The sequence below is a fragment of the Erigeron canadensis genome, chromosome 3 (assembly GCF_010389155.1).
Source record: "Erigeron canadensis isolate Cc75 chromosome 3, C_canadensis_v1, whole genome shotgun sequence".
NCBI classification, from domain to species: Eukaryota; Viridiplantae; Streptophyta; class Magnoliopsida; order Asterales; family Asteraceae; genus Erigeron; species Erigeron canadensis.
The window spans coordinates 37,160,045-37,187,317 of record NC_057763.1 but is presented as its reverse complement, the minus strand read 5'-3'; the positions used below and the strand labels follow the sequence as shown (position 1 = coordinate 37,187,317).

At 31.5% G+C, this 27,273-nt stretch overlaps 2 protein-coding genes and 1 long non-coding RNA gene across 3 annotated transcripts; 2 read left to right on the top strand and 1 right to left on the bottom strand.

Annotated features, from left to right (window-relative positions):
- Positions 1-18,768: 18,768 nt before the first annotated feature.
- LOC122593978 lies at positions 18,769-20,215 on the top strand. Its single transcript, XR_006322908.1, has 3 exons — positions 18,769-19,093; positions 19,716-19,770; positions 20,172-20,215. It is a non-coding gene; the product is annotated as an uncharacterized LOC122593978 (long non-coding RNA).
- Position 20,216: 1 nt separating this feature from the next.
- Positions 20,217-24,047, top strand: LOC122593977 (protein IQ-domain 26-like). The gene is made up of 4 exons (XM_043766450.1): positions 20,217-20,247; positions 21,802-22,165; positions 22,405-22,584; positions 23,221-24,047. The coding sequence occupies exons 2-4, from the start codon at positions 21,824-21,826 to the stop codon at positions 23,815-23,817; spliced, it is 1,119 nt and encodes a 372-aa protein (XP_043622385.1). The 5' UTR covers positions 20,217-20,247; positions 21,802-21,823; the 3' UTR covers positions 23,818-24,047.
- Positions 24,048-24,885: 838 nt separating this feature from the next.
- LOC122593871 (suppressor protein SRP40-like) lies at positions 24,886-25,985 on the bottom strand. The gene is made up of 2 exons (XM_043766325.1): positions 25,562-25,985; positions 24,886-25,280 (listed from the first exon to the last, which is right to left on the bottom strand). Exons 1-2 carry the CDS (start codon positions 25,861-25,863, stop codon positions 25,043-25,045), a joined length of 540 nt encoding a protein of 179 aa, XP_043622260.1. The 5' UTR covers positions 25,864-25,985; the 3' UTR covers positions 24,886-25,042.
- Positions 25,986-27,273: the final 1,288 nt, after the last annotated feature.

Below are 27,273 nucleotides of genomic sequence, written 5' to 3'. Positions count from 1 at the left end.
AGTATAATCAAGTAATTACCCTTGGCAAGTCGAATAGGTTTATTTTCTTTTTCTTGTCTGTTCTTTTAACTCATAGGTTTATTATAATATATCATATGCAATTGGCGTAAAAGTGTTGCTTAAAGTGATGATGTAAAGGTCACTAAAGCATGTTGCTTACTAGGAAAGATTCACCTATTATGTATGTTTAATGAAGTGCAAGCATTTTGATAATAATTTTTTCCTAATGAGCATTAGGGTTCCTACATAAAAACGTCTTCATATCAAAAGTATAATAATTTTATGTATGTTGATGACAATTAACAAAATTATTATTAGCAAGACCTTTGATAATACAATTGTTATAATGTTAAACTATATTTGTTTGGTCAAAAGCAACTATGTTTAAGTATGCGGTGTTCATGCTCAACTATCCTATGTTCTCTTTATTTGTTGAGTTTTATTGGATTTGACAATCATGGTTGCTCAAACCAAAAACTAAATCCAAATGAATTAATTATGAACAAACCAAATTAAAGACGATTATTTGGTTTCAGTTTGCATTCGATTTGAACCAAACCAGACCATTTTAAATATTGTAGAATTTTTGCAAAAATAAATATTGAAATCTTAATGACAATTATTTACTACCACTAACATAGTACTCGCGCAATGCGGCAGTGGCCATGGCGGCGACGGTGTGGTGATAGGGACGACTATTGGTAGTGGAAACGTCGTCGAGTGGTATAGATAATTAATATAAAATTATTGATTAAAAAGGTTTATAGAGATATTTTAAAACATTAAGGGCATTTTAGACATTACCTCATGTAACTTTCAACATGGAGCTATTCATTTTAATAGATAGATTAATATAAAATTATTGATTAAAAAAGTTAATAGAGATATTTTAAAACATTAAGGACATTTTAGACATTACCCCATGTAACTTTTAGCATGAGGCTATTCATTTTAATAGATAGAAAAGTTAATAGAGATATTTTAAAACATTAAGAACATTTTAGACATTACTTCATGTAACTTTCAACATGGGGCTATTCATTTTAATAGATAGATAGTATAGATAAGGTTAACAATGAAAATAACACATTTCAGAATTTAATATTCTCGCAAAATATCTCACCTTCAAAAAAAAATTTAGACCAACAAATTCAAAAATAATTTTTTAGAATACCTCATTTTAGGTGGTATATATTTTAGTAAATCTTGTTCTCCTTGAATAACTTAGCTTTATATCTTCTTTATATACTGACCAAGTGATAAAGTTTTAACGACATTTTATATAGGAATGATATATAAACTGTACGATCTTTAGTTTATATACTAGTTTTAAGGCATGTGTTAAATACACGGGCTTATAACTTTATCTATATTAGATTTTAGTTTATTATGATTTAAAATTTAGTTTACAACTTTTGTAATAAAAATGATCTATACTATAAAATTATGAGTTTTATAGTGAAATATTTTTAAAGTATGTTCATCGAAATTGTTTTATATGACATATGTATATAAGATAATTATCATAAAATATCCATCAAAGTTGTAGATTGTGACGTACCTAGCGATATTTGATATTAAGAAATCATAATAGGTCATTATAATTTTATTTGATTTATAGTTACACACGATATTATTACATTCTTATTTGACACTTTTAAAAATTATATCTTATTTATAGATGAACATATTCTAAATATTTAAATTAAAATATGACGATGTTATATGTGCTTACTATAAATTACATTTTTACATGATTTATTTTTCATATATGTGTAATGACAATTACTAAAAAAAAAAAAATTTTTTTAAAAGAATAATAGTACAATTACTTTTAAAATCTTAATATATATTTACATTTAATTTTTTTTATATAATTAATTTTAAATTTATATGATAGAATGTATAATTATGATATTATAATAGTATTATTCTATTAAATATTAGCTATTATTTTATTAGATATATATTAACTATTATTATTTATCTATTATATTAGAATTAATGGTTAAAAGTGAAAATTTACAATTGAAAACAAAAAGGTGTAAATTAAAGTTAAAATTGAAAATAAAAATCAACTTTAAGAAATCGAGAATTATGATTGGTCAATAAGTTTTTAGAACAACTATTATTTAGTATATTAGAAGAAAATATTTTATGGAAGAAATAATTAGAAATAAAATGCTAATTTTTTTAATTAATTAAATGATGAAAATCTAAAACAAAATTCTCAAGTGATAACGACGAATTATAATAAATATAAATTAAATATTTAGTGAGGGTAAAAATGTAAATTATTGATGGAAAATGAAAAAGTGTAAATTAGCGAGATTTTTTTTTAAAAAATATTAATATAAAGATAATATACTAATATATTTGGATAATTTCATTAGGATTTTTAATTTATAATTAAATTGATTGTGACATCATCAATTTTCAATTTGATAAAATTGAGAGCTATGATTGGTTAATACGCTATTAGGTCAGTTGTCTTTTAGTATATATAAAGATAAAGATGTTGTAGTCATAAGTCATAACTCTAAGGGGGTGTTTAGTGTTGCATTTCAAAACTGTGTTTTCATAGCAGATTATCATTTTTTTCCATCAAAACACTTCTTTAGATTATTTGTATTTTACAAACGTAATAATCAAATAGAAAAATAATTAATAGACCTAAAATATAGGCCTATAGATATGCCTAATGTTTTGGATACTTTGGCACATGTATTATGAGTTTTCTTTTTCTTAACTTTTATCATTCATCATACCATATGTCATTATCTTATTATTAAACTTATCTTTAGACATACCAATTAGTCCTATCAATCATTATCCAATCAAATAATCTCCTTAAGAAATAATCTCAATTTTCAAACCCTCTCTAATTTTTAGTTATCGTGGATCTGTAGGCCAATTGGGTCATCTTTCTCTGCCTTTGCTCTTGGGCAGGTGAATTGTCGAGGATGCACAATATGTCAATGTAGTCCATTAAAAGACTATAGGCCCTCTAGGCCAATTGGGTCAACAACGTTTTCATACGGACGAGTTTTGGCATCAGCCCAACTTCAAGTGTATAAATGTATACATTTTTACAATTTTAGAGTTTCCACCAAAAAGTAAGAGAGTATATAAATTTTAAACGACTTATGTTGTGGTTATACTTGGTTTATCAATTTAAAATTCCACTAATCTAATACGAAATATGATAATGCCAATATCTACTGAAGAAAAGGTCGTTTGTCCTCCCAAAAATACTTGATTTCCTACTAAGAAAACAGCCACACACAAAAAATTGAAGACAATAAAAAACAAAACAATTGTATACGAAATATAAAAAGTAAAACCCAAAAACATTACGGACAAAGAAAACAAGTATAACTATGAAAGAAACATTTCACAACTGTACCCGACCAAATTTACTCAGACCCACAAGGGTATAGTACATCAAAAATTGAGTTATTAATGTACAATGGCATTCGATATGTGGGTAATTTTACATATTTTTCGACAACCATATGTTTTCAAAAGGAAAAGTTATTGACAATGAGTGTTAAACTTACCTCGCCACCACCTTTGCTTCTGTATGGCTTTTTACCATTGGCTTGGTAAAATCCAAAGTCTTCGGTGAAAATTAAATGTTCTTTCATACTTGTTATATTGTTTTTGCAAGAATGTACGGTTTTATAACGACTTTTTGCATTGACCAAGATGTTTACAAAGGCTCTTTTTGAAAAAGCTTTTAACTAAAGACTTTATCATTGGAAATTCTATTATATCTTTAATAAAAGACTTTACACAACAGGTTTGTAGATTGATAATTTGTTTTTTTAAAGGATATATAATTTGGAGTTTGTTTATGGTGATATCTGGGGGCAAGGATACTTTCAAGCTGATTCCCCAACTTGAATCAAGTTGAGAAAATTATGGCCTTAAAATGAAATTAAAGCCCAAGATTTATAAATGATCTTTAAACCTTGACCCTTGATTTTCATCTAAAGTTCAATATACTTCTAACTTGACCCCTCAAGTTACTTCTAACTTGAGGGGATCTCCACCCGATACTTGGTGATACGGTTGTCAGACTTTTAAGTAATTAATGGAATAAATAGTTATATAATATATTAATATGCATAATTTATTATATCATTTAAGAAAAAGAGATGGAAATAAGAGCACCCATTGTTAACAAAACTATCATTAATTAGAGTTGTAGAGGACTAGAGGTACATACATATTGAGTCTTGCAAAGTTGACCACGTATACAAGTTTTTAAATAAAACAAATGACACTGGAAATGAGATTGTATACACCCAAAAGGTCATTCATGTGATTGAAATTTGAAAACACATATTTGATGCTCCATGAATTAACATGACTATCAACATGGACGAACATGTGTACCCTGGAGAACAACATAATGTTGTCCTTCCAAAGACCCATCAATCAATCAACGTAGCAGTTAAGTTAAGTCTTCTTTGTTAGATAAACAGTAGAAGTGCCAATACAATGTGTTTTAGTTGAATTGAATTGAATTAGTCCCTTTTTTTTAGAAGTTAGAACTACTGTCTATATATCAAGTTTTAATTATTAATCCATTCAAAACAACAAGTTTACCAATTATACATTCTACGAATTTCGTGTTTTAAAGGATGATTTGAATTTATAGTTGGTTACGTGGTTTTATTATATACGAGTAGTTGCTAATACGTATTGGATTTCGTGAATTAAAGGATGATTGATTTTATAGCTGTTTTTATTACAGTATATGGTTGTTAAACTTGAACATTTATGAATAGGATGTACATGAGAAGGCAGTGAAAGAAAATCGGGCTAGAATGAAACTACATAGTGGACAACTCTTTCACTGCAACACAAATGACATTTTGTGACTGAGACTTTTTCTGACTGAAATATCTTCAATAACTAAAACAATATTTATATCCTTTTTATAAGAAAAGTAATACTCGTAAAATCTAATAAATCATTTCAGAAGGTTAAAAGTTAAAACCATAAAATTAGAAAACGGATCACTTCATACTTCTCGCATCTTTTAATAAACCCTAACCGCTCCTACCTTCTTACGGCGACCAGACATTTCCGGCAACCAGACATCGCCGGCACCTCCGCCTCCGTCTCCTCTGTAATTCGGTCACCGTCACCGCTTCTGCCTTCTCCGTGATTCTGTTTGCATTTACATCACCGTCATCGGAGATCCGCCTCAGTCTTCTCCAATGCGATTCTGTTAGCTACCGAGGTTTTGCTATACTCTTTTTGTTTTCAATCCTAATTTCAATTGCTTTGTATTTAGGTTTATGATTCTTGATTGCAATTCTTTATTGCGATTAGGTTTTTTGATTTTTATTATTAATCTCATTTATGCATATTTTTATTGTAATTAAGTTTAATAGCGTGGATTGCTTTCTTAATTTTGAGGTTTACTTATTTGTGGTTTGAAATTAATTACTAGTATGCATATTATTTAATCTAATTGTACTTAGGTTTAATTGTGTAAGTTGTTCTCTCTAATCGATTTAATTGCGTAAATTGATTGTTTTTCTCAGCTGTCTCGCCTACATGACTGGCTTTAACCATGTGTGTAGAACTAGATAGACATGCCTTTAGCCTAGTTGCAATTGCATCGATGTAGGCACCAACCAAGAGGTCATGAGGTAGGGGCAAAGGTGTGAATGTAGTTCGACTATGGACAAAGTGTGTGTGAATTAATGGCCTTAATACAAAATGAGAGTCTTTTGCCATTACCACTACAATACTACCCATACTGATCTGTTTATGTGTAATTGGGATGACGTTGCCACCTTAAGCGCTAACATATATTATGTTCAGCTCCAGCTTGAAATGGAAGAAAGTGATAAAATTGATGCAAGGCTGCACCAAGCAGAAGGCAACTATGGTGAATTCTGGATGTAAAATACCCTATGCTCCAAGGTATGGTTTCGGTTTATATATCTATATGGCTATTATATCATTGATCATAATTGTTATTCTTATATATTGATGTCTTAAATACTCATTGTTAGTTATTGTAATTTGTTTCAGAAAATGAATTGTTAGCACTTCTAACTTCTTGTAAAGCGATGCTCCATTCACACCGTTTTAAGCAATGTTAGGAAATGAACTCATAAACATAGAAACGGTATGTTATCTTACTTATATTTTAACCAGTCTAACCAAGCGTATTACTTTGGTTTCTTATACTAATACCATATAGGTCACTTGCCTTGTAGCCTAACTGCATTATTCTAGCAATTTCTTCTGCCAACTAGGATCTTGCTACATATGTTGCTATCAAAATTTCTCGTGAGGTTGATCCACAAGGTTTGTAAATTGTTGATCTCATGCAACCTTTATGTGTTGGCTTTAATTTTCTGTTTATGGTCATTAATTAATGAGGTATGTCACGTGTTACTCTAAATGTATGATCTTAGTGTATATGGTTGTGGCTCTGATAGTGTGGACTGCTGTAGTTCTTAGGCAGGGTAGATAAAACCATATCGGAATTGGGTTACTTTTTTTTGGTTATAATGGTTATATAATGAGGAGGTGCAACAGGATGTAGTCTGGGCTATTTTTTATAAGATATGAAAGTGATTCTTTTCCCAAATTTTGTATGTGTAACTCTGTTAAGCCTCGACGATTTTGCAAACCACATAGAAAGCCGTGATCAATTCCCATTTTGCAATTCCATGGTGAGTACAAGTTCTCAACAATTCATTAAACCTCTTGAAAGCCTCATGAAAAGTTTCACCCGATTGTTGCTGAAAAGTTCTTATTGAAGTTCTCGCATCACTAGTCTTTTGCATCGTATAATACTCATCCAAGAATTGTTGTTGCATTTCAGCCCATGTAAAGATACTACCCGATGGCAATGATAAAAACCATTGCTTTGCTTTATCCTTCAAAGTGAACTGAAATAAGACTAGTTTAACTTCATCCGGAAAGAATCCTTGACCTCCAATGGTACCACAAATAGCCTCAAACTCCGACAAATGCAAATAAGGCTCTTCCGTTGCTTTACCATAGAAACTTGGTAAAATACTCAAACATTGAGGTCTGACTTCAAAAGCTCTACCCCTCAACACCGGTGGTACTATAGGTGAGGCATTAACGGCTATGGCGGGTCGGAAATGACTATCAACTCCTTGTGGTGGAGGTTGATAGTTCATGTTTGGCATGGCACGGTTGTGTGGTTGGTTAATGGGTGGGACTCCACGACGGTAGTGATGTGGTGGTGGTCCTTGAGGAATTCTTGGGTTGATGTATTGAGGTTAGTTAAATTGAGGATATTGAATGTTTTGTGGTTGCCCATAATCATCTCCATCATTCCAATCATATCCATCATGATTATCGAACCTCCCATCATTCCAATTATCAACTCTTTCATACACCGACTCCGTATACCGTGATCCTTCTCCAACAAAGGTTGGTGTTCCAGTTCGGTGAGGAGTTGTGAATCCGCTTCTCACGGAGCGGGGTGGATGTTGTTGTTGAGGTTGGTTTTGGGGTTGGACATTTTGTTCAAGGTTAGGTTCTTGTTGGGTTCCGGTTGGTTGAATAATTGGTGGCATATTTCCGGGATTACTCATGTTTGCACGGTGAAGTACTCGGTTTCTCCTAGCTGTTTTCTCAATTTCCGGATCAAACAACAAAGGTGATTTCTTCTTTGAATCCCTCGTATGCATAAACAACCTATAACCTACACAAATAACACACCTAGCGTAATTCGGAAATACAAAAATGCAAAGAAAATAAACAAGCTACTAACAAAACTAGACTACTTCTTTTTGTATTTTCTGAAAATTTTAACAAATTGAAAACAACTTTAACACTTTGCACACCGATTCCCCGGCAACGGCGCCAAAATTTGATCAATGTTGTTGAACCGATCAAAAATAAAACTAATTACCACTAATTATCTAGGGTAAGTAGAGTATCGTATCCACAGGGAATCAAGGGAAAGTGTTGAATAACTTTACAAAGTTAATTAAACTAGACATGAAACTTAAAACTGATTGATTGATTGATTTGTTTGATTAAAACTAAAATTTAACATAAACTTAACAAGATACTTCAATTAACAAAATAGACCATTCTCATGCTCCCAATTATGTTTTCAAATATGTAACATAACTTGTATTCGTTGGAAATCACATAGACATGATTTGTTATAATGATTGGAATGAATGAACTTAAGAACTAAATTAATCGGTTGTGATGATTCACGATAATGAAAAACCGAGGAATTGACACAACTAGATTTTCAATTCATTAAAATAGAATTACAAGTTCATGAGAGATTCTTTCAATAATCTATGATTAACAATAACTTGGAACCAAAAGATGGATGAAATTCATTCAAAGTCATAAACATGTAATCATTCATTCAAATCCAAACAACATTAGATGCAAAACACAATTAAGAATTAAACATCTAATCCAACATGAATATGAGAAAGGTTGAACATAAAAGTCTTACATAATTATTCACATGAGAATGATCAAAGAAAACCTAGCCTAAAATCTTCATCATTGATTCTTCAATTAAGGCTTTGATCTTCATGAAAATATGAATTGATGATGAAATTGGGGTATTGTGTGTGTTAGGAAACTGCCCAGGGATGAGAAAATATGAAGTGGTAACTTCCAAATTCGTCCATGAGGGAGTTATAAACTGAAAATTAATAAAACCCTTTAAATTCGGAATTTTGATGCAGCTATGGCCGTCCCAGACTGCCTCCTGGCCGTCCCAGACTGCCCTCCAGAAATGGCAGTTTTCCAGATTTTTGCCTTGACACTTCTTGACTTTGCTTGACTTGTTTATGATCCATTTAACTTCAATTTGTCACCAAAGACCTGAAACACTTAAACAAACATAAACACGCCCTAATCGTCTATTAACATTCACAAAACATGTTCGTTTTCATACTTTAAGATTAGACGAATTAGGCGTTTATCAGTGGTCTATTTTATATATTTGTTAATATTTTTATAAACTGTTTAGTCACCCGATACCCAAATTCTTGACTTCACTAATGACATATCAAATCTAGTTTTTCAAGATAACCCAAATTTGTATTAAGTAAACCAAAAGCCAAACTATAAACTAATTTATTAAATCAATTCAGGTTTGACATAAACCAAACAACTATATTCTAATTCAGTTTGATTTCTCCAAATTTAACTACGAGAGGATTCGGGAATATATGGTTCGGACCAAAAAAATCTGAACACCCTTACGTGCATCATCCTGAGTCCGCCTTGCTTACTTAATGTGTACTAAATCTATTCTTAATAACCTCTGTTGGTGCATTTCCGGGTGACAACATAATTATAGAAGTTTGTCATGAGTCTATTGAATATGTACTTGTAATAAATGTTATTTTATTTCATATAATAAAGTCAACCTCGAGTTGGTCAACGTGTTGACTTGGTCGAGCTCGACCTACACGAGACGTTGGCCCGGCCAGGTCCATGTTTAAGCCTGTATATATAGATGTAAGGTTTAGGTTTCAGAGAGAGAGAGAGTTTTGGTTGCAACTCATGAATCTCTCAGTCGTTTTGTTTTCGTATTTTCATATTATGAACTTGGTGTATTACTTGTAATTGCATTTACCGAAGTAATATACAGTTCCAGTTTATTCATATTCGTGTTCGTGTTGTTGATTGCTTTTGTATAAGAATTTCCGAACTTATACATTAGTTACTTAATCTCATTGATCCGGTGGCAAAGGGACTTTCAATTGGTATCAGAGCCAATGGAGGTATTCCTTAGGTATGGGGTTAAGGTTTCAACAACGATTAAGGTGTTTACATTTGATTCTTCAAGGTTTTCGGTGAAGATAAGCATCAAACGCTCCATTTGAGCTCGACCATACAATTCAGGCTCGACCAACCTTCCCTAGCTCGACCAAGACTAGTCAAGCTCGACCAAATTCAAGCCAAGCTAGACCAAGACTAGTCAAGCTCGACCAAGACCAGTCAAGCTCGACCAAGACTAGTCAAGCTCGACCAAGACTAGTCAAACTCGACCTGATTTTGTTTTGACCATAACTTTCAAACCGTAACTCCGTTTTTGATGATTCAAGCGGCCACGAATTCGTAAATGAGTCTACTTTCCAATGGTTATGGGAACATCACTTGACCTCGACCACAGTTGGAGCTCGGCCAAGCTCGACCTCGACCTCCCTAAGATATGGAGCTCGACCTCGACCACAACTGGAGCTCGACCTCGACCTTTCTAGAGCTCAATCTCGACCTTTTCTGAAGCTTTTCCTTTATCTCTTGTTCGACTATATAATCAAATTTTGTGCTCCAAGTGATTGTTTTTTTATTTAGAATTTGCAATCTTGATTACGTTTAGGTTCTGAACTTGTCTAAATATTGAACTTGTAAACTCTTTTGAGTTTAGGTTTCATATCTATTAATCGAGTTTTGGACTTGTAAACTTGATCAACTTTGGATTCTAATTTATCACTTTTCGAATTGTCAAGAACTTGTAATTTTGATTTAGTTTTGGTCTAAGCTTGTTGGAATATTGAACTTGTAAACTCTTTGAGTTTTGGTTCGATTTCTGTAATAAAGCATTAGACTTTAAAACTTGATCAACTTAAGGTTCTAAATTTAGACAACTCAAATCAATGACGACTAGAAGTTTATCCTTTATAGAAGATTCAGAGAAATCTTAGAGGGAATTCAATACCAAGAAAAAAGGTTGTTGTAACAAGGAGCTACTAGTTATCTTTTGAATGTATATATGAACTGTGTCATGATGTTGTTTTGGAAAGGAGCTACTGGGTTATCTCTTGATTGTATACATGAACAACTGTGTCATGATGTTGTTTTGGCAAGGAGCTATTGGGTTATCTCTTTATTGTATATGTGAACAATTGTGTCATGATGTTGTTATGGCAATGAGCTACTATGTTATCTCTGGATTGCATATGTGAACAACCGTGGGATGAAGATGAGATTAGGAGATGTGTTGAAACCAAAAACAAACATATAGGCTGTTTTAAGAATTTTGTAGAGAAAAAGGGGGGGGGGATAAAAATTTAAAGCTTCCATGTTTTCTATGCAAAATTCTTGGATGTTCGTAGCAATGAAGATCATGGTGTTTCATCAGGGTTTAGTCATGGCATCTTTCTGGTTTTGAATCCATGTGACATGTGTCCGACCTAGTTTTTGGATCCAAAGCGCCTGATTTAAGATTAGGTGATTCAAATGAATCAGATGAAGATTAAAGACCGTGATTGAAAATCCGAGTAAACTGTTCATGATCTTTGCTTAACATGTGTTTGGGATTTTGTCGAAAAGCTTTTGTGATAAAGTTAATCATTTGTAGCCGAGTAATTGAAAATCAAACATTTATTTAATGCCAATGGTGTAGAGATGATTAATCCGGTGACTAGTGAAGAGGTTGCAGATTAAGTGGTTCTCTATGTATTTTGGAGATGCTTACCTTGAGGGGGAGATTTGATATGAAAGACTTTAGGTGATTGGTGAATTCATGAAGATACAAGACAAAATCAGACACTATTGGTTGAAGACATGGATCTTGTGAGTGCTGCATATCTGAAATTCAAGTTACAGAATTTCTTATCATTGTGAGAGCTGATTAAATTCAATGCTGATTGTTGGAGATTCAACTTATTTAACATATGTCGATTAAGCTTGAAGATCAAAATAGATTGAGCGATGATATTTTGCATAATGTCTGAAGTGATGATATCCGAATTGCATGAGGAGGCAATGATGTCTGTATTACTTTAAAGTGATGATGTTTGGCATGACAATGTTGCTTGGAGCTTAATTTGGATGTTACTGTTTAAAGGAGAATTACAATTTGTGTTTTGGATTTGTTAGTTGTCATAAGGATACGGAGATTTTCCAGTTTGAAGATCAATGTGCAACGTATGAAGATCTAGTCTTACCGAAATAAGACATAACATTATTAGTTAACGAAAATTTGTTGATTGTAGATTTTTTTAACTAATGATTGTCATAAGTGATAGCAATAGTCAAAGAGTGCTTGATTGGGCATTTCTGTTACTATTTCCATGCATTACAAGTGAAGACTTTGAAGATCGACTAAAACTTCTAAATGCTGATGTCAAGGGGGAGTCTGTTGGTGCATTTCCAGGTGACAACATCATTATAGAAGTTTGTCTTGAGTCTATTGAATATGTACTTGTAATAAACGTTATTTTATTTCATATAATAAAGTCAACCTCGAGTTGGTCAACGTGTTGACTTGGTCGAGCTCGACCTACACGAGACGTTGGCCCGGCCAGGTCCATGTTTAAGCATGTATATATAGATGTAACGTTTAGGTTTCAGAGAGAGAGAGAGAGAGAGAGTTTTGGTTGCAACTTATGAATCTCTCAGTCGTTTTGTTTTCGTATTTTCATATTCCGAACTTGGTGTATTACTTGTAATTGCATTTACCGAAGTAATATACAGTTCCAGTTTATTCATATTCGTATTCGTGTTGTTGATTGCTTTTGTATAAGAATTTCCAAACTTATACATTAGTTACTTAATCTCGTTGATCCGGTGGCAAAGGGACTTTCAACCTCCTCAAAGGATACAGAAATAATCTAGTCAATTTTTAAAATAAAAACTGATAAATGTGATTAATTTGATAAGACAACAAGTCAACAAGTATTGTTGAGGAATTTCGCAAATAACGAACAGATAACTGAATATAAACAATCTTTGAAGGCACTTAAACACTTTCAAATTGAATCAATTTATCGGTTCACTCAAACTATTCAATCGGATACAATCAAATATTAAGAATTTCCTGTATGTATATATTTAAGAGAAAAGAACCAGAAGAAAAGAAAGAAGAATAATCAGAGTTTGTGTTACCGGATGTATATATCATTATCTTGGCTCATAAATTGTCTAAACAACAGTTAATTACAAGGGTTTTTGAATTGCCACTTTTGGTCCCTTAAGTTCCAAAAATTAAACTTCCATAGTGATTTTTACTATAGCAATTTAATGGAAATGCTCGACCCCAGCCAGGGGTTGCCGCCCCTTGGACCCTGCTCCCAGGGACGCTACCCCCGGACCCCCATACCTTTGGGGCTTCACCTCTAAGGTCATACTCCGTAATAAATTCAAATATGCGTGCACTCTACACCTCCAGTCATATATAATGTATTATTATGACATTACTGATCAAACAAGTAAATCCAATTACACTAAAATATATAACAAGTATACATAAAAATCCAACACTGACATATAACGGATCAACATTTAAGATCAAGAGAGGAAATAAATGAAATTCATGTGATAACACTGGATTAGTAAGCATAATTCTAAGACTTACCAAACTAGTCCGATATTATCACATTTTCTCAACAACAAAAAAAAAAAGATGTGATATTCACATAAAAATTTTTTTCCGCACACATAAATATGTAGATCATATATAGATTTTATATTAAGATCATTACAAATTTACAATGTAAAAATCACACTGGTTATGCTAATCGATCTGGAGTGAATAAATTCACTCTTTTGGTACGAACAAAAAAGGGCATTAAAATAAACATGAAAGGGACTAGATCAAAAGTGGACTCATTGTGAAAGGATTAGAGTTCATACGTACAAGTAAGGGTAGCATGCGATTGGCAATATAGTTAAAAAAATTTTATTGAAGATGTGTGTTTGTGTGGTGGTCATGTGTAAGAGGGTTCACGAGACGGTCAGAAGGAAAAGACGGAAACCTACAAACTTATTAAGGTAAGGTATCTTTTTCTTAGTAAAAAGCACGTTGCTCCATACAAAAAAGCTAAAGTTTCACCTTTTCCTCTGATTTTTGAGTGCTCCTCTCTTTTTATCTTGTAAACAAACAAGACCTGACTTAACATGTAATCTAACATAAATATCAACAATTTTTGTTTTTATGGGTAATAGTAAAAAATAATTGAACCTTAACTAATCTTGTTGACATCTCTAATTCACCATTGTCGAAGAAGGTATACGAGTTTTGCAATCTTATATATAGGGTCTAAATTTAGAAATTTTTATTCATTATTACCAATTGAAGCCCCAATGCTAGCACCTCAGATGATGTGGTTATAAAAGGTTATATATTCTTAACTAGGTAGCCCGAGCCGCCTGATGGACGGCATTGGCTTTTAGAAGCGCGTTTATGTTTGTTGATAAAAAAATAGAGCCACAAACTTTTCAAAAGAACATGTATTATTCGTTTAGTTCAATATGAAAACAATCGATTAAAAAAATAAGTTGTCACATATGAAATACTGTAAATAACTTTAAAAAGAAAAGTTAAAAGAGAACAAAAAAATTACAACAAAAAAAATCGAATAACATATATATAAAACAAAATTTTACAAAAAATAGCTAATTTTTTTTTTAAAACATTATAGAAAACACAAACATTTTAAAACTGTGAACATACAAATGAAATATGAAATAAAACATAATGTTAAAAAAAATGCTACAAAAATTATAATGTTACAAAGTATAAATATTTTTTTACAAAATACAAAGCCAAAAAAGCAATAAATTAAACAAAAGTTAAAAAAAAAAAAAAAAAAGTAGCTAAATGCATAAAAAAATGTGAAAAAAAACCAACAACTCATATGTCATTTTTATAAAGTATAAAATTTAAGGTAAAAAATTTAGAATAGTTATATAAAAACCAAAAAGTTACAAAATACATATCATTTCATGAAATACAAACTTTAAGGGTCTATAAAGGAAAAAGATTTGAACCAAGCAAAGAGAGAAATACAAAATACATATCATTTCATAAAATACAAAATTCAGGGGGCTTTATATCTCAAAAAGCAAGGAGAGAAAAAAATCAAAGTAGGTGCAGCAAAGACTTGGTAAAAAAAATCAAAGTAGGTGCAACAAAGACTTGAACTAAGGACCTTTAGAATCAAAGAGAATGATGTTTACCACTCCATCTATCTTAAATTTTATTTTATTTTTCTGTTCATTAAATATATGCTATGTGTTGTTTGGTGACACAAAAAAGACGAAAAATACTATTCATATTCTATTCTCTTATTAGATAAGGTAATAAGGATAAGGATATCTATAAGTAAAAATAAAGTTTTGATAGTTAAATGTACAATTTTATATTTATTTTATATTTTTACATTTATCATAAAATTTAGGGGTTAATTACATAAATGGTACTTGGAAAATACACCCAGTAACGACCCTGAAAAATCAAGTGCCCAGTACAAACCGAGAAAAAATGTCCTAACTCTAAGGAATTCAACTGTATAAGCAAATTTTTATTATACAACTGAGACATTATAACATTAACAACATGATAGACATTATAATATTATACTTTTACATATATTGTTTATTTGTTTTACTCTAATAGTTGTTTTATTTTACCTAAAACCTTTAAATATATAATATAATATATAAAAAAATTTAAAATTTTTGTGCCCCCCTCAAAATTGTGTCCCGGACAGATGTCTTGCTTGCACCCCCTCCGGGCCTCCCATGTATACACCGTATTACTAATTACATACCTATAGTTTAAAATTTACGATAGTCATACCCCAACTTGTCATTTATGCACTCGGAATCTCGGATCATACCTTAACTTGACGGGCGTCAGTTTGGCCGTTAAGTTGGGGTATGACTACCGTAAATTTTAAACTATAGTTAGGTAATTATTAATATGGTGCAAAGTCTAGGTACTATTTACGTAATTAATCCTTATTATTATTATTGTTGTTGTTGTTGTTGTTTTTTATTACATAAAGTATTATTTAGGAATAAATAAATTTAAAAAGTTTATTGATATTTTTTGTAAATATTTACTTTTATATTATAAAAAAACCTTTACTTTTATAAAAAATTTATTTTATTAAAAACTATTAATATATCAAATTATAGATCCATGATGATTTTAATTATTTATTTTCATATTTATTTACTTTTTATATAAAAAAATTTAAGTAAATCGGAAGTAGTGCCTTAATTTCATGTAAAACATTGATAAATGTACTTGAAATCTTAAATGGACTCCACCACATGGAGTTGATAAAATCTGATTTGAGCTAATTTAAACCTTGAATGGTAGACGTACATGTACTAATGCAATACAAAAAATTAAGATATTTTTTCCGGTTAACCCTTTAAGAAAGGAAATCAAAAATAATAAAAAAGAATTATACAAATAAAAACTTTAAAAAATGATCTTTTATAAAAATAAAATATTATTTTATTATTTTTTTTTTTTATAAATAATAAAATTTTTTCTTCTAAAACTCAAATTTATTGCTAAAAATAAATAAATATGTAAATACACAATTAAAATCATCATGGATCTATAATTTGATATATTAATATTTTTTAATAAAATAAGTTTTTTATATAAATAAAGAATTCTTCTATAAAATAAAAGTAGATATTTACAAAAAAAAATATCAACAAACTTTTTAAAATTATTTATTCATAAATAATACTTTATGCAATAAAAAAAACAACAACAAAGATAATAAAGATAATAATAATAATAATAATAATAATAATAATAATAATAATAATAATAATAATAATAATAATAATAAGGGTTAATTACATAAATGGTACCTTGACTATGCATCATATTACTGATTACATACATATAGTTTAAAATTTACGGTAGTCATACCCAACTTAACGGCCAAACTGACATTGTCAGGTTCAGGTATGATCCGAGTGCATTAATGACAAGTTGGGGTATGACTAATGTAAATTTTAAACTATAGCTAGGTAATCAGTAATATGGTGTATAGTACAAGTACCATTTATGTAATTAACCCTAAAATTCAGGGGCTTGACAAGTGTAACAAATTATATTTTTGAAGATGGGAAAATCAGAAGAACAAGTTTGTTCAGAAGAACAAGTTTGTTTAGATTAACGAGAGGCTATAAAAGTTTATGAAAATAAATAGATACAGTATAACAATAAATAATCTTACTGTGGAGTGGTATGTAATTTTGAAAATGTTACTATGGAGTGGTATGTAATTTACATTTTCTTTCCAAATCAAGGAAACATTTGTGAATCCTCAATTTACTTAGTTTGTCCAAAATGTATGTATATCTTCACCATAGTTGTCCATAAGAAAGTTAGAGCATTATGCATAATCATTGCATCAGAACTTCTATTCTATCTTTGGATTTACGTCTATTATCTTATCTTATAGAAACAAACAATCCATTGCAATAAAAAATAACAAAATTTTGCTTCTTATTTAATGTTACCTACTCTTGTATTGTTTTTTTCTTACTTTAGTTTTTTTGCAGCATTAGTTATTTGAAACATGCATTCTTAGACAAAATGAATTGTGTTAATATGACTTTAATTTCTTTATCGAAAAAAAGGGAAGATGAAGCTAAAAACAAAATTCTATTCAAATAATATCATTGAGTTATGTTTCAACTTCAATTTGTTAGATAATACTTTTAGTACTTATTTATGACATGTAAAATTAAACATAAATTACGTTATTAAATGAATGTCTTACTGCTTACTAGGGCCTGAACTATTCAAACTTTTGAGCCACTCACTATCACACTTTTACAACTATTCCTTTTTTCCCTGCTTTCCCAATAAGCAAAAACTACTTTTGGAATCTGATTCTGCCACCGTGTTTTAGCACCATTCTTTTTTTCCATTTTGGATATATATATTATGTTTATGTTTCTGTTTCTGTTTATGCATTCACCCAACCAAATTAATGAGAGTAATATATTGTTATATGTCAATTTGATTTGACCCCCATTAGAAATTCATATGCATGTGAATCCATATGATCTTAACACATGAAAGTGTTAAATGCCCCCAAAAGGCCAAAACTATTTTGACCTAAGACATCCAAAGTAGTCCGTATATCAACTCTATAAATGTTACTCCAGATTTATTTTATTTTATTGTTCGAGTAAAAACTTTTATTACAGAAAAGGATTTGTGTAGTTTAAGTGAGTCAAACACTTTCCTAAACTCATAAATCAGTTACTCATTATACATGTTTGATGTGGTCTTAAAAAACGACTACTTTGACCAACCTCAATAACAATTAACAAGTAATAAAAGTTCAAAATTGAAAAATCTTTTATCCTAAGAGTTAATGAACTCTATGATTATCATTGCTAAGGGTCAAGTAAATTTGTACACCAATGTGGTGAGAGGGCTTACCAATGCTATACCCATGTACACATGAGATAACAAATTTTTTAGGGTATTTCCAAGATTCGAACCCGACGTTGACACATCAAAGTTGGGGTGTTAGCCATTTATCCGTTCTGTCTTTTAAAAAAAAATTGTACACTAATGTGAGTGATATGTGCGTTGAGCTATTGTAATACACACACAAACTTGGTTGTTATAAACAAAACTATCGCGAGAGAGTATATAGTAGTTAGGAAGTTTGTTAGTGATTAGTTACGTCTAAGTTGAAATTTTGCAAAAATACATAGTTTTTAGTTATAAGAAATGTAACACCCCAAGTTTTTCTAAAGATGAATAAATTAACCCTTTTTGTAATTTTGACATTAAAATAAATTCCTAATATTTTATTTTTGAATTGGGGGTTAATTTAGTTGGAACTTTAGCGGATAGTGGGTAAAAATACCCACCAAAATTGAAAGAGGCGTGGCATACCCATATTTTGCCAGCCAAACCCCTTTTGTGAGTCATAGTTCCACCTACTAGTCTTTCATCCTTCTTTTTCTATTTTCATCATTGTTCTTCCAATCAAAGCAATTTTCTTCATAAATTCAAGAATCATTCATCCATAATAATAATCTTCTATTATTCTTCTAATTTCAAAGATTGAATTACTAGTGTGTGGTGGTAGTGAAAGGGGTCCAATTCAAGAAGGAAAAAAGGGAAGAGATTAGAAAGTGTGATTTCAATTTCTCAAGAGTGTTTATCTTAATTAATCAAATCCTTCCTAAATAACAATAATAATCATCCTAAATTGAAAAGTTAGGGATTTTGTATGTGGTGGTGGTGGCCGAAATTAGGGAAGAAATTGTGATTTGGAAACCTAAATCTTTATCTTTCATTCTTGAGGTATTGATTTCATTAACCTAGTTTTGATTATCTTGATTTTAGGGTTCATGAAGTGAACAAATTTTGGGGGTTTTTAATAAAAATTGAATTATGGTTAATTTTCCCCAATTCCTTAGATAACCTAGTTTGTCATTGAGTTATGTGTTGAATTTGACTATGAAATTGGCAAATTCATGTGATAATTATAGTTTATGAGGAAAGATGAGTTTTTACTAGCTATTGTAATGTTGATGAAAGTGGTAGGTTGAACTACCTAGTGTTATGATTAAAAGAAAAGGTGACTCAATGACAAATGGGTTGGTTTTGGGTTTAGGAAGGCTAGTGATTGAGAATGGGCTAAATTAGGTTGTTAGTGAACCTTATGGTTAAAATGAGAATTTGATATTTTTGAGCAAAAAGATGAATTGACTACATGATGGTGGTAAAATGAGATTTTTAGCAAAATGATAGATAATTGTGATTGATCATTTTGAAAGATAGAGTTTTGTTAAAAGAAATTGGGTTTGAGCCAACTCAAAGAGAATGAGTTGGATGGATAGGAATGCTAGTGAATTGTTAGTGGCTAGGTGAGCTAGCCAAGTTTTGTGAATAAAGTCTTATGCTTATTGTGTTGATTTGTTAGGTTGAAAACTTTGCACTTGTTGTGGCTTTCTTGTTTGTTGTTAGTCGCGGAGGAGGTGAGTACTTTTGCATACCTTTATGTATACGTTGGGTCGACCACATCATGTTGAAGCCTTTTTGTCCATGTGTGGTGTTGACCACATCATGTTGAAGTTTATTTATCCATGTGTGATGATTGATTCGGCGTAGGCCCATATGGGGCATAGTGTTTATGAGGACTAAGAACCTCCGGGGCCTAAGAATCCCGATAGTTAATCATGTTGATGATTGTTTAGCGTATGTGGATCCATGTATGTTTTGTTAGCGCAAAAGTGAGTATGCAAGTGATGATATGACGGTATCATTGGCTACATGCGATAGTCTTTTGTGTTTTTGCCCTCCTTCGTATATATATATTTGTATGCAAGTTTATTCACCAAGCATTCGCTTACTTTTTAGTTGTTTTCCATTTTTATAGGTAGTTCCGGAAGAAGGAACTAGTTGTTGATTTAAAGCTTGAAGTATTAGAAGTAAAGATTTTGCAAGACTTGGAGGTATTTAGGTCATTCATGGATGAATGACAATCTTGTGGTTTAGAGACTTAGACATCCCTCTCCTTATGGCTCTTGGTACATTTTGTTTTGATGGTCATGCTATTGCCAAATTTCTGTAAATGGTCAAGTGTGGTTCCATGAATTTGCAAAACTTGTATTTTGACTTAAAAAACGTCAAAATGGGTAAGATGACCCATTTATTTGTATAAACTTGGTTTGTATAAATGGATGGTATGGAGACTTTTGGAAATTTTGTGTTAGTTGATTTATGTCAAAACTAAGTTGCTAATCAGTCGTCGGAAGCTCGGTTTTGACAAAAAGGGTCGAAAGTTGTTCAAAGTGTCAAAAGTACAAAACCTGAAGAGGACGGCCTTTGTGCAGAGGACGACCTTTGAGGACGGCCTCTGCAGGACACAAGAGCCGTCCGTCTGCTGTGATTTTTACACTTTTTTTACCGAGGCTTCGTTTGACATTTCCGGGACCTGAAACTCATACAATAGACTTATATTAACATTCTAAGAAAGTTCAATTTGTCATTTTTTAAATTTGAGAACTTTGATTTTTGGCGAAAATTGGTTTAAATTTTCTAAGTATAAAATTGTCTAGCTTGTTTAACATGAGTTTCAAATGATTGTATGCTTTTCGAGTTAATATGGTTTGGGGCGTTTCAAGAAATCCTTCGAGATATTACAATAATAATAATTTTCCTCTAGGGATTTTTTCAATTTTCCCAAATTGATACAAACCCTAATTGGATCAATTAAACTCTAATTTCTCTTATTAGCCAAGGCGATTATTTGATCTTAATTCTTTGGACTGGATCTTTATTTTTAGAAATAAGCTACCGTATCATATTATTTTCAGAACGATATTCTAATCTATTTTTACTCCTAATTACATGTATGTCTGAGATAAAATTCATGACTCTCGAAAAATCCTTATTAATCCACCCCACAAATGTGGGAAGTGAGACTCGAACCCAGGTAGATCCCTCAACATCAAAGACCTTACCAATGAGCCACCAACCTCATTGGCCGGTACCGTATCATATTGCAACGTTTTCGTCATTTCACAATTTCTGAAAACGACAAGAGTCGACTAGTGCTTTTGTATATATATATATTTTTTTACGACTACATGAAATAGCACAACACATTTCCTATACATGTAACAAGACATGAATCACAAAAATTGCGAGGCACGACATGTTCTCTAATAGAGCTATATGTAACGAATTACGATACTCAAACCTATTCTAATTTGCATATCCATGAATATATTGGGTTTTCTCTAGGTTTTTTGGACAAAATACGTATAAATTATTTATATTATAGTTTAATAATTATATAAATAATTTATAGTAATTTATGATATGACAAAAGTTGTGCAACAAATATAGCCTAAATTCTCTCACTCCCTTAAAAAGATTTAAATGATTTCAGTTACTATTTGATAGTACTCGCATTTTAAATTTACAAAATCCTAAACTTGGGTCCCTCCCCTTTTTAATACGAGTACTCCGTAGTAGATCTTTTTTTCTCTGTATGTTTACAGATTCTGGAAGACCAAATAAACAATGGGCAGAGCAACACGGTGGTTCAAGGCTTTCTTCGGTTTCAAAACCCCCAAAGATTCCGGTCACCGGAAAACCCAAGACCCTTCTTGTTCCGGCCTTATCTCACGTCGAAACCCCACCATTTCCCCTCCGGAAAAACCTTACCCTGTTCAGTCTGAAGATGAACAAAACCGTCATGCAATTGCGGTTGCTGCCGCCACCGCCGCCGCTGCTGATGCCGCCGTTGCTGCCGCACAAGCGGCTGTTGCCGTTGTTAGGTTGACTAGTCAAGGTGGGTATGCTGGTGGTGGTCGGGAAACTTATGCGGCTATCAAAATTCAATCATTGTTTCGTGGATACCTGGTAAACATAAAACTAACCTTAATTCATTAATTTTACTTTTGTTTTGTCTTCCTTTTTTTATTATTTTAAAATGCTAATTCCTAAAATACATACGGAGTATTTCATTTTTGAAACCAAAATGAAAACGCAGATAACTTTTTAGAAATTAGTTTCTTCTTCTTATTATTATATGTATCATTATTATTTATTTATTTATTTTTATGTTTTTGTGATGAATAAAAAATGAATGATATATATAGGCAAGAAAAGCATTGAGGGCATTAAAAGGACTAGTGAAGCTTCAAGCATTAGTTAGAGGTTTTTTAGTGAGAAAACAAGCAGCGGCTACATTGCGCAGTATGGAAGCTATGGTGAGGGCGCAATCTAGCATTTGTGCCCAAAAATATCATTATGCCACCAACAACCTTCAAGATTCAAAAGTAAGCTACTACAAATTGCATTTTATATATAGAATAATATACTTGGTATATACATTATACATACATATTGCCTTCAAGCATTTTATTTATTCTTGTTAATTAATGTAACTATCATTTTCAATGAAAATTCTGAAACCGATGGTTTCCTTTGCAAAATTAATCAATCAGTCTTGAAGAAACATAGTAACCAACTCCCAGATAGTACTTTATATACTGTATTACATTATGATAAAAACATCAAATGATTGTTAAGCAAACAATGAGGATTCGTAATCGTAATGACAAGTGTTGTATGATACCTTAAGGCGGTCAAAATATTAAAATACGAGTACTTCATACATTATTTTGGCAAAGTACAAAACAGTGAAAAAACAACTTGTACTCCTTTCTTTACAAAGAAAGAAAATACTTTTCGTTTTGGATTTTTGTGAATGTGTACTATATTCTATTACGCAAATATTTGAATTTTTTACTAGACAATGATATAAATTTTGTTGTGTAAGCTTATTTTTTTATCTAAAGAACTTAGCAGTAATTGAAATTTTTACTAAGGAATATTGTCATTTTGTTTTTTCATTTTCATTTAACTGTTATTACGTAAAGGGATTACTCAAAATTGGATTTTAATTTTTGTAGGAGACATTTGATGAGGCAAGGAGTGAGTACACGACATCTTTTCATAGCAGAAGGTTGTCATCTTCTTTTGATACGTCGCAAATTGAAGAAAGCCCAAAGATAGTTGAGGTAGATCCAGGAAGGCCCAAATCAAGATCTAGAAGGACCAACACATGGGCTTGGACACCAGGTCATATTGATAATCCAAATGCCCAAACCTTCTCTTCACCAATGCGCCCTCGATCCCCAGCCCGTCTACCCATACCAAGTTCACAAACCCACGAGTTTGAGTGGGCTGCACATCTCAGGCGCAATCATTGTAGGCCCGTCTCACCCTCCAAGAGTGTGTGCACTGATGGTTCCTCAAGTAACCGGAGTTACATGGCAAACACAAAGTCATTCAACGCTAAGTTAAGGTCTCAAAGCGCACCAAGATACAGGGCCGAATTTGGATCTGGTCACAAGAAGGTGGTGTCACTAAACGAGATGATGGAGTCGAGAAATAGTGTTAGTTATGGGGTGAAAATGCATAGATCAAGCTCACACGCCCAAGAGGTCACTAGTTTTAAGAATGCTATAACAGGCAGGCTTGGTGGATATTCGGACGTAAAATGGTGAGCAAAGGTGTTTAACGTTTTGTACGTTTAACTGATGGTATTCAGGTTTCTATAATTGCGAAATTGTGCATAAGATTCAAAAGCAAGATCAAAATGTGATTTCACTATTTGGGTTTAATTTGAACCACATAAGAGATTCTTTACTAATATTATGGTTAGACTTTGTTATGATTAACTATGAAGTGTGTTTTTACACTTCTACTGCTTTCTAATTTTATTTATTAATTAAAATTGCTTGTTTCGAGATTACGGTTTATCTGTTTATGCAATGCACACTTGCATAATTTGACGATATGGTTTGTACATGGGCTCTCTTTTATGTGTAGAGTCTCAGCAGTGAAGTGTCACAACAAATCCAATTACTGAATGGCACCTTGTGGTACCTTGTAAGAGGTTTAGATGGGGAAAAAAAAATAAAAATCATTTACGTTGAAGATGGAACTTGTGTTCTTTCAAAGTAAAACTTTAATTATGAAACATAATATTTGATATTTGTTCAAACTTCTTAATTCTGATAAATACATGTCTATTTTGAGTTTTTGACCATGGTCTATATGTTGATTATCACAACATATCTCCAAAATATTATCATTACGAAACATAAGAAATGTATCAAGATAATTACAAATTAATTCTACCAAATGGTTAAAAGGTGAATTTGTTATCCAAAAACTGTAGTAAAGTAGCAAACTATCACCAATACTCGGAATAACTTACTCTAAAAGAACCCGTATTGCTGGTTTTAGACCTAAAAGAACTCCTGAAATTGCACCTTTGAGGCTTTGACCAACCAATCAGAATAGGTGCTCGTTTACAGAAGATGAAAAAACTATATATGGATCAAAATAGAGAGAACCATATACTCGTATACATGAACGAATATGCAACAACTTATATATGCTAATAATGCTACTAAAAATATTTTCCTCTTGATCATACAACTAATTTAAAATAGCAACAAAAAATCCCAAAAAGAAACTACTAATGTTTTTGAGATGTATGCAATTAATAATGTTAAAGCTCCATAAGAAAAGCTTCAAATTGCTATTTCCATTAAAAAAAAAAGAGGTAAACATATAAATACCCTAACAATTCAAGGTGAAAACATCGCAATCCTCAAGTACAAAGATTGAAAAAACCTTGAATAGGTAAAATTAGCCACATTTTGTAAGTAAAGGCTAAGACTATTTAAGCTAACTAGCCATTAAATAACTAACACACCCTTTTTACTTTTTTTGGTGAAGAATATATCCTACCACTCCAGTTGTTGAACAAGAAGGACTTTTCTTGTTCTTGGCTATGGTTGCTTTTGGACTTAATCTTTTTTGACCATCTACATGACTTTTCCTTGACCTTGATCTACAAAAATAATTCCTTTTCTTTGCGAGGTCTTCAATGTTTTCAACATCATTTAGTGATGCAAACGACTCAGATTTCCCATGATAAAACCTTGATAGACCCTTCCTGCAAAAAGAATAAGCACAAGTCAAGTCAGATATATAGTTATAAAGTTTTAATACTAACTTATTGTATATGATAATAGTGTACTTCCTTGATGCCCAAGTCATGGGAATTGAATTGGTTATCTACAGTTTCATGTACATGTACAAACATAGATTTTCACATGTGAAATTAAAGCATCTATGTGGATTATTCTTAAATTATATATCTTTTTTTTTTTTTTTCTCCCTCCCAACTCCCAAGTCATATATATATTGAACATAGAAGAGATGTAGGTTACTCACTTGATAGGCAATTGTGCCATGAGCTCGGATAGTTTGAACAAAGGACTATTTGATGATGATGATAAAGAGGTTGATGATGATGATGATGACGATGACGAAACATCATCTATCGTGTCCGACGACGAAGAAGAAGAAGACGATTCAAAAGAATCGTCTAAATCCGAGTCTACAAGATCATACTTGCAAACACTTTCGTCTTTAGGTTCTATTAAAACCCATTGAACTAGTCCCGGTTGGCTCTTATCAACATCACGCTTAAACGCCATTTCTTGAAATATTTTCATGTTCTCGATCTCACCCATTTTGTGCTATGATAAAATGTAGATATAATTAATGAGCTTTTTGTGGAAAATAGATAGAAAAAGTGCATGAGAAGCATAGGATTCTTGAAATTGGCATTAGCTTGAGGGAAAATATATATATAGAGAGAGGATTTATATGGTATAGATAAGGCATAAACTTTATCTTTAGGAATGTCACTTTTTCAATATTAAAACAAAATATACAACTTCTACCGGATGACAAGTAACAATTAATGTGACATTACGGATTAGCAAGGTTGTAAAACTACCGAATTTTCAAAATATACTCCTGATTTCTCATTTTATCGAATTGAGTTTGAATCACGAGTTTTTCAACCTGATACAGACAAAATGGTGATGAAATGTGAATCTATCAACTAATCTAAAGTTTAATTTTCAAGTTTGAATTATTATGTTAACGTTTTTAAATAACTATATTTAAATTTGAAGTTTGTAATATATTTTTTAAAGTTTTCTCCGAGTCGAATCCAATTCTCTAAAAACTCTTGACTTTTCCCTCGCCAAGCCGAGTCCGAGTTACGAGTTCCCCGGATAAGTATAACATATTTTTGGACTTTCAAGATCTATCTTCAAACAATTACTAAATTAGAATGCCTTTTAAATTAGATACGGTTAGACAAACAACATACTAATTTTCAAACATAGATTTTATTTCTGTTCAATTAAATGTTAATTAGTTTTTATGTTGTCATTGTTAGATGGTTAAGAAGAGAATACCATTTGTGACATTATTCAAACTCTTTTATTATGTCCGACTTAAAATACCACAATTCTTTCTTCTTTTTTTAACGGCAAATAAAATACCACAATTCGGATACTATCTTTTAGTTTACTCAAAATCTATATGTCACCAACGAACCATATATATGAATGTAGATTGACATATAAAAAGGATGAAAAGCGATATAAAATGCAAGGTTAAGTAGGTCCATTTTGTATAGTTTATCCTCGGTATTGCCATCTATATATATTGTATGGTTCAAATTTTTGGAAATGGTACTAGGAACAAGGAATAGGATAAGAACACATCCATATCTAGTCATCAACCCCTTCCACTTATGGCTACTTTGGTCCCTTTCATATGCACCTTAGACCCCACACGATATTGCTCTTTTTCCCTTTTTGAAATCTCGTTTTGTAGCATTCAAAAACTATACGTACATGCACTTCGGTTTTCACACCTTTTATGCGAGTTGTAAGACTTGGGTTAAAACTATATGATAAGCCGATAAGGACAAATTATTTTATAGTAACTGTAACAAGACATGATGTATACTACTTCCTCCGTCCCATTTTAATTGTTATGTTAACTAACTTTGACCGTAAAACTTTGTTTGTACTATATAATAGTTGATGAAACTTATATGAACGAAAAGTACATTAAAAACC